The sequence below is a fragment of the Trachinotus anak genome, unplaced genomic scaffold, assembly GCF_046630095.1.
Source record: "Trachinotus anak isolate AG129_WGS33_773 ecotype Australia unplaced genomic scaffold, CSIRO_AGI_Tana_v1 ptg000010l, whole genome shotgun sequence".
Lineage (NCBI taxonomy): Eukaryota > Metazoa > Chordata > Actinopteri > Carangiformes > Carangidae > Trachinotus > Trachinotus anak.
In genome coordinates, this window is record NW_027273861.1 from 15,372,079 (window position 1) to 15,385,632 (window position 13,554).

The 13,554-nt window shown below is 44.7% G+C and overlaps 1 protein-coding gene across 2 annotated transcripts; it reads right to left on the minus strand.

Moving 5' to 3' along the window:
- Positions 1-439: 439 nt before the first annotated feature.
- enc3 (ectodermal-neural cortex 3) lies at positions 440-12,483 on the minus strand. Of its 2 annotated transcripts, none has more exons than XM_071487864.1 (4): positions 12,177-12,483; positions 9,857-10,884; positions 8,989-9,762; positions 440-1,939 (listed from the first exon to the last, which is right to left on the minus strand). In XM_071487864.1, the coding sequence occupies exons 2-3, from the start codon at positions 10,877-10,879 to the stop codon at positions 9,016-9,018; spliced, it is 1,770 nt and encodes a 589-aa protein (XP_071343965.1). In that variant the 5' UTR covers positions 10,880-10,884; positions 12,177-12,483; the 3' UTR covers positions 440-1,939; positions 8,989-9,015. The 2 variants fall into 2 exon arrangements, with proteins under 2 accessions (XP_071343965.1, XP_071343964.1); XM_071487863.1 differs by having other exon boundaries at positions 9,857-10,891.
- Positions 12,484-13,554: the final 1,071 nt, after the last annotated feature.

Consider the following 13,554-nt stretch of genomic DNA (forward strand, 5'->3'; position numbering starts at 1 on the left):
TGGACTGCAGCGTCTTCTCACGTAGACCTGGCCTCTGCAGAGTTCTCACTCTGGAGAGGCATCACCTGACTGACGCTGGCTGAGCAGAATTAGCACATTCTTCAGGGGTTGGAGGGCTGTAATGTGTGCGTACATCTTAACTTGGTGAGAGCCAGGACCACAGCAGAGGCTTGCACTTCACACACACCACATCACCAGAATGTGTCATATCGCTATGACAACGGGGGTATTATAAGAGAGAGAGACAGCATGGACAGACAGGAGGAAGGAGACGGGTGTTCCCGGTAAATACCAAAACCACTCCTTACCTACGTACGGAAACTATTCGAGGCACGTTAAGAGCACCTGTGTGATTATATGGCTGACCAGGCCGTTTTAATGACACGGCTGCTAAATTCCAGCCAGTCCCTGGAAAACAGAGGACAAATGACGAAATATGTTACTAGCAAGATGACATTTATTGACAAGTTATGAGCTGCAGAACATGAAGTAACAGTGGTGTATCAGTAACCGCTTGACATATTGGAAAACTGTGCACAAATGAAGATTGTTGAGAGAGAAGTTATGTGCTACAAAAAGGCTTTGATTATTCACACTACCCAAGCTGGGTTAAGACAAAGATACAAAAATTAAGACCATTAAGAGATTTCTTTGTACAAATTGTGCAAATCAAAAGCTTCTACAAATGAATTACAAAGGAAATATACAATCTATACACACAAGAGACTTCCATTTAAGATACTCGGATATAACAGCTACAAAGTTAACTACTTTGGAAACACCTAGCTTCCATTATTTAGATCCAAAATAACACTAAGGTTAGCTATTTGTGTTTTGGCAATATTTATGTTTTAAATATGACCACTGCTGTTAAGCGCAATCATACATTTTCACAATGTAAAGAATGTTTTCTAAAATGAGACAGTTCTGTAAAGTTGTTTATCACAAAACTAGTACATTCACAAAAAAAGGTATTCAGAACAGAAAAGACATAAACCAAAAAAGGTTACCCATCCTTGAACAAATACAGGCAAAACTATACATAACCCTGAGACACAAAGCACAAAAAAAAAAAGACAAAATCATAGTTTGAAAAAACAGCTTGAAACAGAAAAGTATCTTCTTCAACCACATTCTCTCTTGCGAGCTTGTATTTTAAGTTGAGGAGGAAGATACAAATTTAGCTCACCAAAATTGAGGGAAGCCCAAGTCCAATGTCTAAAAATACAGAAAGGAAGATTTTTTCTGTGCACAAAATCATACACTTCCACAAATGTCTTCTCTAGTTCCCCATACGCCTGGCAGAGCAAAGGTCTAATTCAGTCTATCAGCAGTCCAAATAAATTACACCTGAGTAAACGCCCAGTGTCAGGAGGGGAGAAGAACCACAACAAAGGACAGCCGACTTTCTTTTTACTTCGCTGTAAAACAACATGTCAGTGAGAGACACTAAGAAGTCCCTTCGGAGTCTGTTAAACTGGTAATCTACTGGTGAGATAACACATGTTTGATCATGGAGTGAGTCAGTTGAGCAGTGCAGGGCTGACACAGTCACAGTAGCTTATTTGACCCAGGAGGTGGAAAGAGAAAATGCCCAGAGCACACATCTATGCTATCGGTCCGTTTCCTGGCTGTGGCTTGCATGTTATATACAGACGACTGTGAAGTCCCTGCAGTTTACATGGCAACGAGTCCAGCTCAGGCTGGTGGCGACATGGGAAAGTTACACAAGAACGACGAGTAAACAGATCAGGTGGAAAGAGGCCGCACACTTCCAGTCTCTGGGCTGTTTCCAGGAATCAGGCCTTCACTCCTCGGCAGATGAAGATAATGTGAATCAGGCTGGATGGAGCCACAGCAGGAATACACAAAACCTTCCTCCTCCTCCTCCTCTCTGCAGCCAGCAAAGGGAGACTGAATACCAGACACCATGGCTGATCTGGGGAAAGAGACAGAGGGAGATTAATGTTTCGGTCCTGTGAACTCCTGTGAGCTGCTGTTGTATGAGGACCCACCACATGACCAGAGGGGTGGCCTGGACGTTCTCAGGGAGCGGAGAGGAATGCAGAAACTTGGGTCCTCCGAGCTACACATCAGCTTATCACCATGCCATTTTATCAGGCTTACCCACATAGCGTTAATAATGCCTCAGGACAGGGCATTATTTAACCAAAGTTCCCCTGGCATGTGGGATTAAGCTGCTCAAGCCATTTATGTCGCTAGGTAATAAATATCTGAGCGTGGCAGGACCTCGCTCTGTAAAAATAAGCTTCTCTGGACCCAGATAAAACACGTATTCTAAAACCATCTGCTCGTCTGCTTTATCCGGATATAAGTCACACTGTATGAGGCCTTTTTATGGTTCAATTTTCACATTCCTGCATGTGTGAAGCACCATTTTTACTACAAACACTGAAATGAATCTCATCTCCGGTCCACTCTGCAACCTCAGATACTTGGAGCGTCTAATTTTCCTCCCCTGCTGCTAAAAAGTAGAGCTCCACTGGAAATTTGGGGAGGGGGGGGTTGAACATGATGTTTACATCTAATTTACATATTTTTGATGATAACTCATCTGCCAGAGCAGATGAAGAATGTGTTTGTGCTCTCTGTGCTGGGAGGAAGAGGGCTGACAGTTACAGACAGCCTCTGCTGGGGGTTTGTTTGGATAACCTAATGAGTCCTCATTTCCATGGCCAACAAAGCCGGCCGATACTACAGAAGCCTCAACTGATCCATACACATCTGTTACTGTTGTGAATACGTTGCCTGGAGCCAAACAGTCAGTCAGAGCACTGTGCTACTGGAATAACAACAGACAAAGGCGAAAAGAGGTTTCAAACAAGCTTCAAGTTAAGAGGCAGTAGGAAAACTATCTGACTGTACATTAAACCCTCTTGAAGAATTACTGTGTCGAGTCTATGCTGTGTATGTATTAAACCAGAATACTAAAACAGACGCATCTACAAAAAAACAAAAATGCAACAATGACACCTTACTTTGAGAAACATGAGCATATTTTCTACAAAATCTATAGAAAGCAATGGTTCAACATTTTGGTGAACACACTTATTCACCTTTTTATTTTTGCTGAGAGTTCTCTAAGAGGACTGATTCATTTCTTGGTTAAATAAAAAAAACTACAGCCAGCTTAGCGTAGCTTAGCTTAGCATACAGACAGGAAACAAAAACAGAAATCCACCTACAAGCACCTTCTAAGTAAAGCAACAGTAGCAGCTTTTATCAAGTGCGCCTGCTCGCCTGATGGAAGTTTCCATTGCTGCTCTCTCTGTGCACATGTGCTTGGGTCACAGGCTGAGTTTTGGCTGGTGGTCTAATCTCTCTCAAGTGCAGATGATGAAGACCATGCCTCTGAATCTTAAATACTTTACTGCTCTGGTCTCCTCCAACTACGACAATATCACCGTTTTCATACGAGTTGCAGCTTTATTTTTAGTCATCTATCTCTCGCCTTCAGTGAGAGGTGAGCTTTCACACACATTCATGTGGTCCAGCCAGTGGCATGATCTGAACGCCGGTCAGCAATGGGATGAAAGTGTATTAAGTGTCCTGATCAAAAAGGTCTCCGTGTTCTTTTGTGTTACTGAACTTAAAAAATAGGAACCATTCCAGAAGGGAATGAAAAAGTTAGATTGTAGTGTTGAAATGTGCTCCACAAAGGTTATATGTCTGTCATCATCAGTACATCCATCAAGCAGCCTGTGTCGCGCTGCCAAACTTCAGCTCCCTCAGCGGTAACAAGGGTCCAGCTGTCCTCAGAAATGAGTGTCTCAGAGTCCCTTCATTATTACCTGTCATGTCAAGGTCTGTCACATACAACACTGAGCTGTACTGGCCACCCTGTTCACCTTTGATCCGTATGTAAAACTTCCATCTTTAATTTAGACAAATTCATCCTGATTTGCATTCAAACTTTGTGTTTTTACTTGCCCATTGTACCAAAAAAAGCCAAATCAACCTTCACAGATATGGCCTCCTGCCAACAGGGAGTAAGATGTCTTGAGTGAATAAGTGTGGGATGCCAGCACGGGGTGAAGTTAATAACTGTAACCCAGAAAGAACCCAGATGCCCCGTGTGTGTGTGTGTGTGTGTGTGTCTTCGGTCTGGTCCGCAGCAGTAACCACAGTGTGCTGCTGTGAGGGACGGAGGGCGTCCATGTGTCCTTCAGCTGACCAGACAGATGGGCTGGGACTATATGAAGTGATAGGAACTGGCACTCAGAGGTTTAACCTGACTCGGTCTGTCTGCTCCACGTGGGAATAAAGCCAGACTGAGTTAGACAAAAGAAAATGACCAGATCTCAAGCTTTTTCCATGATTTTAAAATGTCACACTGTCTAGTTGTTGAAAGAACACACACACAGACACAGACACAGACACAGACACAGACACACACAGACAGACAGACAGACAGACAGACAGACAGACAGACAGACAGACAGACAGACAGACAGACAGACAGACAGACAGACACACACACACACAACATGGGACCAGGTCACATTTATCAAATGGACGACACCTGGATCATGACATTCATCTCCAGTTTTTTTTTTTGGTTTGTTTTATTGCACCTTGGACTCCATCTGCGTCTTCTATAGGCCCAATTACCCACAATACACCAAACCAAAAGCTGAGTCCTCTTTCTTTATCTGTCCCTTGTGTCCAATGAGGCCTGTGCCATGTTTATTAATGACCACCTAGAATTCCACTGTATTGACTGTGGTATGAATCACAGGCACTTCATTTACATGAGTTTGCATTGTTTTGAGGGACAAATAAAGGGCTTCTGGATGAGCCACAAGCATCTTGGTCCAGCTGCAAAGTATAATGAGCCCCATCTCGATGAATCCTTGTAGAAAGTTTGGTTTAAGACTGGAACAAAGAGTGTCTCTGTGACTGAATGCGTACCACTTCAGCACTACTTCAGAGGCGCAAATATTACGTAATTCAGATTAATTACCAGGCAGACACACTCTGTCCCATCCCAGCTGGCTTTCTGAGGAGGCCCCTGTAACTGTATGACAGCTCGTCTCTTTTTCAGGGTGTAATCAAATTAGTCTGGGCGATTATTCAGCCATTTTGAGCATCTTTTTCCCTTTCGCTTTTTTGTGACTCGCAGCGTGGAGAAAAGACCAATAAAAACTCCATTAGGTTTATGCAAATTTAAGCCGCCGTGCCAAGGGCTGTAATGTGGCAGATTGATTACTCAAGGGACTGGAGACAAAGTGTGTGTGTGCACGTGCTAACTTTAACTGTGTATGTGTGTGTCTGAGTGAACGGAGGTGGGATCGTTGTTGTACACAGATGCCGCAATAAAAGCCTCATTCAGCTTGTGTTCCTGGTGGCCCTCACAGCGAGGCATTAATAAAACATTAGTATTGAGTGACTGGGGCCTCTGCACTCCTCCTCCCTGATCCCCCTGTGACCTTTCCTTTTTACAGCAGCTGTCTGAGGATGCAGAGAGCCCGCCGCTGACTCCCTCTGTGGCCCCCTGACCTCTCCAGGTGTACCCTATCACACACAGCCGTGCCCACCTCATAAGTGCTTCAGTTGAGGCCGTTAAAAAGGAGAATGCTGCTCATGTCTGTGATTTGGAGCAGAGAGGGGTGATGAGGAGGGAGGGATAGAGAGGGAGACAAGAGGAGGAGAAGGGGGGCTGAGAAAACAAAGGCTCAAGTGTAGATAACAGTCATTTCTGGGGCTGTTATAGTCCGATGGTTCAAAAGGAGAGAGGAGAGACTGTGCTGAACTTTGTGCAGGGATCTCTGGTTACATCCTGTCTGCCTGTAGTCTAGTACCAACAACAGGCCAGATTACACCCTGATGTTATTTGACGTGTGACCTCCAAAACACATGCCAAAGAGACAATTTAAAACCTAGTTGCCAACTGTATAGATTACACAGGGAAAAAGTCAAAATAATAAAGTGAAATCTGTTTGAATCTTGATGTTTTTCGTTTATTTGAGACTCGTCTAGACCATAACAAATGCGGACCATAACACTTTAACATTTACAAATACTTTTCCATCAACAGTGGGTTCTGGTTTGGCCCTGGAGTCTGCAGTTAGTCACATCTGGTGCAAATGCTCAAGGCTCCAAACTACAGTAGGTGGTGACAAGAAGAGCATGAAGGCTGGTAATCCCATACAAACTGCCAGGCCTCAACCACAAGGCAACATTAACAAATCTTTACTAATGGGAATGCAGGCCACACCTTCATTCCTCCCAAATTAGAGTAAGGATGGCTGGCTTTTTAAAGGACAGGCAATGCCAGCTATGCAACTCCCTGTGTGGGAGTGTGTGTGGGTGGGAGAGGGTGGGAGAGAGAGAGAGAGAGAGAGAGAGAGAGAGAGAGAGGGTGAGACAAAGTACAACGAGTAAAAAACGAGTGGTTTCACAACTGCGTAAAAACTTACAATACTACTAGTGAATACTTGAACAGCTGACTGGTGGTTTTCAGCCCCATCATAAACATCAAAAGGAACACACACACACACACACACACACACACACACACACACACACACACACACACACACACACACACACACACACAAATTATTTTCCTCTCTGATCCCAGCTGAAAGTTGACAGCCCCGGGAGCAAAGTATTTTTAGGCAGGCGTTAGTCTCGGCTGCCAAATGGTGCAAAATATAGCTTTGCTTCTCCTGGTCTTACTCTTTGCTTCATCCACCGCCTCTGTTTGTGTATATATCTGTGTGTCTGTGTGTGTGTGTGTGTGTGTGTGTGTGTGTGTGTGTGAGAATGTGCCCTTCTCTGTGTCACTTAATTGTTCCCAAAGATTTCTACCACTTCACTCCTCCTCTCAAACCCCTCCCCCATGTCGGGCGAGAGAAAGTCAACAGCGTCAGGGTAGGACTCCTGCTCAACAATCTGGAAATCTGAGCTTTTTCCACGTCTGCTGTAATTAAACATAAAGGCAGCAGAATGGTTGCTACCGTAACTGCGTAACTGAATTCTTAAGGAAGCAGTGTCTTGATCTTTTATAGCCAGGCTGTCTGTCTCCATCAGGCTGGAAAAACCTTGACTACCATGGAGACAGTGGTCCGTACCAGCGGCCTCATAATGTTAAGCCCCCAGCTCCATCGGACCCAGCTGTTTACTGTAGACACAAGTCGCACATAAGCTTTCTGCTTCTCACTTGCTTCCACTTAGTTTACTTTCAAACTTCTTGGCAGCATAGAAAGGAGCTTGTTTGGAGTCACTCTCACATTCCTAACAGGAACAAGCTGCCTTTTTGCAGAACAGAGAAGAATTATGAAACTAAGCTTAACTCACAGAAACTGACCAATATACCACATTTATTTTTACATATTTTCGCACTAAAGGATTTTTGTTTTCTTGGTAACAACTAAAAAGACCTTTTACTTCAAATTCTGCCGCTAAGGGGGCATTGAAAAAGATGCAAACTGAAGTTTTCATACCATTAATTTCCTCTGTATTTACTGTCAGCAGGAAAGTGAATAAGTGTGAGCGCTGCATGAGCAAACTATTGCTTTGAGTGTGGATATTTGTGATCCTTGATGACAGACTGCAGCTTTGGAACAAACAGGCTGTGCGGCACAAAATGATTACATCAGGACAGATAGTGCATGTGCTTTGTGGAGCCCTTTGAATGCAGTGAACCTAATAAAAACCCTGTCATATGTTAACTTTAGAAATGCGTTACTCTAGTAAAGATAAAACCACAACACCATCAATAAAAGATGCAGCAGACTCTAAGCTTTTTTAAAATGCAAAACTGGTGTAGCAATGAACTGTTTTCCATTGATTGCATCAGTGCTAAAATAAGTTCACGGGACAGGCCTTGCATCATAAAACTTAAAACTAGCTCTGCCACCACCGGGCACATGTAAAAACAACCGTAAAAGCTTCAAAATATCCGTGAATTCCCTTTCCTTGTTTCATCTCATAGCCCCTCCATCCCTCCTCCCACTCCCTGTGCTGAAAAAGCTGAAAACACCTCAGGAAAAATGTATCAATCATTTCTTATCTCGCATGAAGCTGTGAAAACTGCCACCTGTTGTTCCTTCAGGCAGATCAGGCATGTTAGATTTCAGTCAATCATATTTTCACATCCTTGAGATGAATCCTTCCTGTTTTCCCCCCTTGCTCCCTTCCTGATTATTTTACTCTGAGCAGAGCAGATCGCCCTGTGCTCTGTCAAAACATATGACACTAAAGTAGATTTTTGTGTGGATTTCATCCCGTAAAGCACTTTGTAAACATCAGTTAAATAAAGTTTTATATTAATAAAGTTGCATTATTTTAATTTAAACAAAATAAGCGCTTGTATCAATAAATGGAGCCTGGAATTAACTATTTTTTTGAGGATATGTGTGAGGATATTATCATCACACTCATCAAGCTCACCGAAACCTCTTTTGTGCTCCTCTGGCTTCAAGCCCTCTATATTTCTAAATGTCATGTGTCCTATCAAACCTTTTACACTTACAGCTGCTCTAAGGTGCTGACTCATTCTAAGGTGCTGACTCATAATAGGCAGTCAGTTAGCATCCAGCAGGCTCTACGAGCACAGACCTGATCCCTGCCTCTCCACCTCGCTCCTGTCGCTGACACAGGTCTTGTGTTGTAGCTCTCGCTCTGTAATTAGCAGCACCGCTGACATTCCTCCTGCTCTCCAAACCAGGACTCCACCGTGTTTATCCAACAGCCAGCCGTTACAGCAGCTAGATAATGTGTAACTGTAACCACTGGCAACCCTGACAACAGCGAGGGGTTTTAAACTGGCCTCGTCTGGTTCAAGCTGACATTCACGTGGGTTTGTTAAATAAGTGACAGAGCAGTTTGAACTGATTAAAGATATTATGTTTCCATAAAGTCAGTTCCCATTTATTACGTGACAATGGGGACACTATGAATAGCACATATAATTCACATCTTGTTTGTTTGTGTCAGTTTAAGGAAGCTACAATTACTCACCGTAGAGAGCTCAGACAGTGCGTCCCTCTACGCTGAGAGGTACTTCCATGTGCTGACGAAGGCAGTGGGAATGAGTGAGTAGGGAACGCTGGTCACACTGTCCCAAGAGTCCGATGATGGATCATAACAGTCTAGTGTCTTACACCTCTGGGCTCCAAAGTATCCCCCGACCACGTATAGTCTGTTTCCTGACGCCACTGCGTGGCAGCTGATCCGTTTGGCCGTAACGTCACCAAACTTGGACCACTGGTACGTCTCGCTGTTGAACCGGTAAGCAGAGCTGGCTGAGAATTCAGTGTCACCGCCGATCACCACAACATGGTTGCCAACTACAGCTGCGGCCGTGTATCGCCACAGCTGCGGACAGGCGGCTGGTACAGACCACCGGTTCTCGCATGGGTCAAAGCACTGCACCTTGGGATACTTGTCTCTGTTGACACTGGTGCCCCCAAAGGCAAAGAGTTTGTTTTTGGCACCAACAACGGCAGCGTTGCTCACCCCTTCTCTGAGCGGAGCCACCAGGGCCCATTTATTGGTCTGCGGGTCGTACTGTTCCACCTGTTTGAGAGACACAGATGGAGAGGCGGGGAAGGATCCCGCAAGAGACGTGTGTCCTCCCACAACATACAGCATGTGGTCGAGCTCCGCAGAACCATGTCCAAACCTGGCTACCAACATGGGGGCTGCTTTGGACCACTCGTCGTGTAACGTGTCGTAGACCCAGACATCTTTGGAGGCCCCGTTCTCAGAGCCACGCCCTCCAGTAACGTAAACCTGAGGGACAGGCAGAGAAATCATATTTTAAGCACAACTACATAACGTGAAATCAAAATGCAACTATTAAGGTGTATATACATCACATACATACCTTGCAACCAATAGCACAGGCACTGCATTCTTTCCTGGGGCTGGGGATGTCTGTTTTGGGGGTGATCTCCTTGGTCTTGTTGTCGATTACGTAGACTTTATCACACATGAAAGTCTGTCCTCCCAGCAGCAGCAGGGCCTGGCTGACCTTTCTTGGCCGGGCACAGAACCCCGTCACAATACCGTCGTTCTGGAGGATCTTCATCTTACACCGTACGGCGTCTTCAACAATCTCCCGGCCCACCTTATGGCACATCACCAGCTCCTCCGAGGCGACGTTCTTCAGCAGATACGTTTCGGGGAGCAGCGCCAAGCGGACACAGCGCAGCAGCTCGGGCAGCTCACTGTGCCTCTGCTCCATGTCCGCCTTAACCCAGTCGATAACAGCCTCGTACACAAGGCTCTCATCCTCCACCTCCAGTTCCTCACTGAGAATGAGCTCCTTCACTTTGTCTCTGGGCAGGCTGAGGAAGTCCTCTGTCTTGAAGAGAGTAGCAAAATCTGCCAGGCACATCCGCCACGACAGCTCGTACAGCCTCTGACACTGATGGGCGTCTGACAGCAGCATCATCCCCAGACAGTTTGACTGGTGGAGGTTCTTTTCTAGAAACTCTGCCGCTGCGTCCCTGATGTCGTGGAACTGAAGCATGTCGCCGGCTTCTAGGAGCGACTCTGCATTTTCCTCATTGATTATGACTCGGGCCGAGTAGGCGTAATCGAGCAACAGCTCCAGAACCTCCGGGTGGAGAGAGTCGTGGAAGTTGACTTCAGCGTCACGACTCTCCCTGAGCCCGCCACTGAACATGGCCTCAAAGTATCGGCTACAGGAGGCCAGGACGGCTCGGTGACAGGGGAAGGATCGGTTTCCGGCCGTCAGGATAACATCTGTGAAGACTTTTCTCTTGCGCAGCAGGTTGAGCTGTGTCAACAGGCTGTCTGCGTGGGACGTTTTGTGGAAGAGTTGGATATTCATGGAGCCGGAGCTAGAGCGAGACTTTCTGTTTTCGTGATTACTTACAGACATCTTGACTCGCACCTGAAGGAGGAAACACAGAGGAAAAATAAGAGCACAGGTAGAAAGAGCCACTCCTATCCATTTGTTTAATTTGATAGCCGCGCAGGACAGAGGGATTTTATGAACACACGCTCCTTTTGATGCGAACACTACCATAAACACTCCCATTTTATAACCAAACAAGTCTCACTATGCCAACAGCTGTAGAATGGCCTCACGGACTCATATCAGTGTGTTGGATTACACCGGAAATGAACTTCAGACTTTAGGGAGATGAAAGGAGATCAGATAAGAGTTCAACGGAAAACCAGTGTGTGTACACTGTGTGCCACAAAGGTTTACACTGTGAAACATACATCAGTGTCACTACCTACATTAACTTCCTCCTAATACAACCTCCTGTAATCAATGTTAGGTAAAGAAGCAGCACCTGGGTGTGTTGAACTATTTCACATCTTTCCACCCCTATAAACATTTCAGCGCTGTGAGTCACTTCCAACCACAGCGGGAGCCAACAGATTCCTGCCAGCCTGCTCTGTTCCTCTGCTGGTTCACATACAAGATGGTGCCAAAGGCAAAGCTTTCAAGCCCACATAGGATCTCACACCTCAGACCAGCTCCTTCAGGATAAAATTATGCAACTGCTGTGCAACAGATAAGAACCCAATCTTTCTTCTGATCATCTGCGGTGGGTTTAGACTGGCTCGCAGCTGCAGGAGGATATTCTGGGGTGAAAGTGCTTAAGCTGAATTTAAAATATGATTAACTTTATTGCTCTCACCCCTCAAATCCGAGTAAATATAATTATGCCATGACATGTTATTACTACCACATTCAAGCTTGTTATGCATGTTGCTAGTTTGCAGCAACCACGGCATGCTACAGTGGGTTCATAAAGACTGTACACAACTTGAAAACGACCAAATAAATATCTTCCGCATAAAAGCCTCCATTGTTCCACAGCAGATAAATTTAAGTCGGCTATTCAGCCCCACTGAAAGGGGAACGGTGGACTTCCGTGGAGGGACTCAGCGTGAAATCCAATTCGTTTTGTGCAGTAAATGTGAAACTCCGGTCAGCACTTCTGCATGTGCTCAACTTTCCTCCCAAGTTAGCAGCAGCAGCAGCAGCAGCCTGCAAAACATCCAGCCTGCAAAACATCCAGCCTGCTGCAACCACCCGACATCAAAAGGATCAAGTGTTGCAGACTGTAACTAAACTCTCATTTCGGAAGTTGGAGCAGAGTCAAACGAGCAGGTATGTTGGAGACGGCCACTTTAGGAGGATTGGGAGTTTTAGTGCCTACCTTGATGGGAGCAGGGCTGAGCCGGATTTCCTTTATCTCGGTTACAACTTGTTCCGCTGTTGATTTGTTTGAAGTTGTGGCTCCGTTTAGACGAATCCGCTTTCCGAGTTTACAACTGTATCACGTCCTAAACTGCTGGGAGATGGTCGAGCCATTTGTATACGTCGCAAGCTTTGATTTTAAAACGCGAAAAAAACCGGGGGAAAAAAAACCCCAAACAATATAAAAAAAAAAAGTTGTCGGTCGGTTTGTCCTCAGAGAGCCACGCAGCCTGCGGGAGAGCAGCGAGCCGAGCGGAGAGAAAGAGCCGAGGCGGCGGTAGTGTTCACGGAGGCTCCTCCTACTCCTGCTGCTGCTGTCCAATGGGCTCAAACGCCAGTGAAATCGGCTGCATCCAAGGGGCCATCATTGTTAGATATCAATGCCATTAAACAAACAAAAAAAAAAAAAATCAGAAGCACCTGCCATCGTATGTTTCACCTGTTGTCTGTTTTGTTCCTCGCTTTCACTTGAGTTTAAAACATCTAGTTTGTCCCCAGTGTCAAGGCAATGCACGATTATTTGTACAGCACCTTTCAACAGCAAGGCAGTCCAAGGCAAAGGGCATATAAGTATGTATATGTGCAGTATATATATATTTACATACTGTATACTCTATATATGTGGGTATATATGTGTATTAGTATTTTATTTTGTCCTTTGTACTTTTTGATCTACATTTTTCATTGTTTTCACTTAAATTACTTTATTATTTATCTCAATATCCCTGAATTTGATAAGTGCTATATTATTATTATCATTATCATTACAAGGCAAGGTAAAAAGACGTCAGGTAAATTTGTAAAAAAAAAAAAAAAAAAAAAGATAAATTAAAGCACCATTAGACTATAGTTATACATATGAATGAATAAACCTAAATTTAATTTAACAAAAGGTAGTACCAAAAAAAGCATGTCTACTTCCTTAGATTGCATAATGCTGTCACAACCCAGCCTTGGGTCCAAGCACTACAAGCCCTGCTTCACACTCCAACACTGTCAGGAATAAAATCTGAAGCCTTAGCCTTAATTCATGTATCACTTGGTTGGCCTATGACTTCTCAAATTCAAACATACTGAATCCAAAAATAATGGACTCTTAGCTTATAACATACCCAGCATGTGCAAGTTTCTCACTGTAGAGTGTAAACTTCCCCCAGGTTGATAAAATCTCATATATACAAAGTTTACCCGGATACTAGTGCTAATTATCAGGACTAGTGATCAGCATCCTTGCTCTCTAACAAGCACCAGGCACAGTGTTGCCCTCACTCAGACTCCCAGCTCCACAAAACCAGCTTGTCTCAAGGATCATATGATGGCAGTTTAAAGTCCGTCTG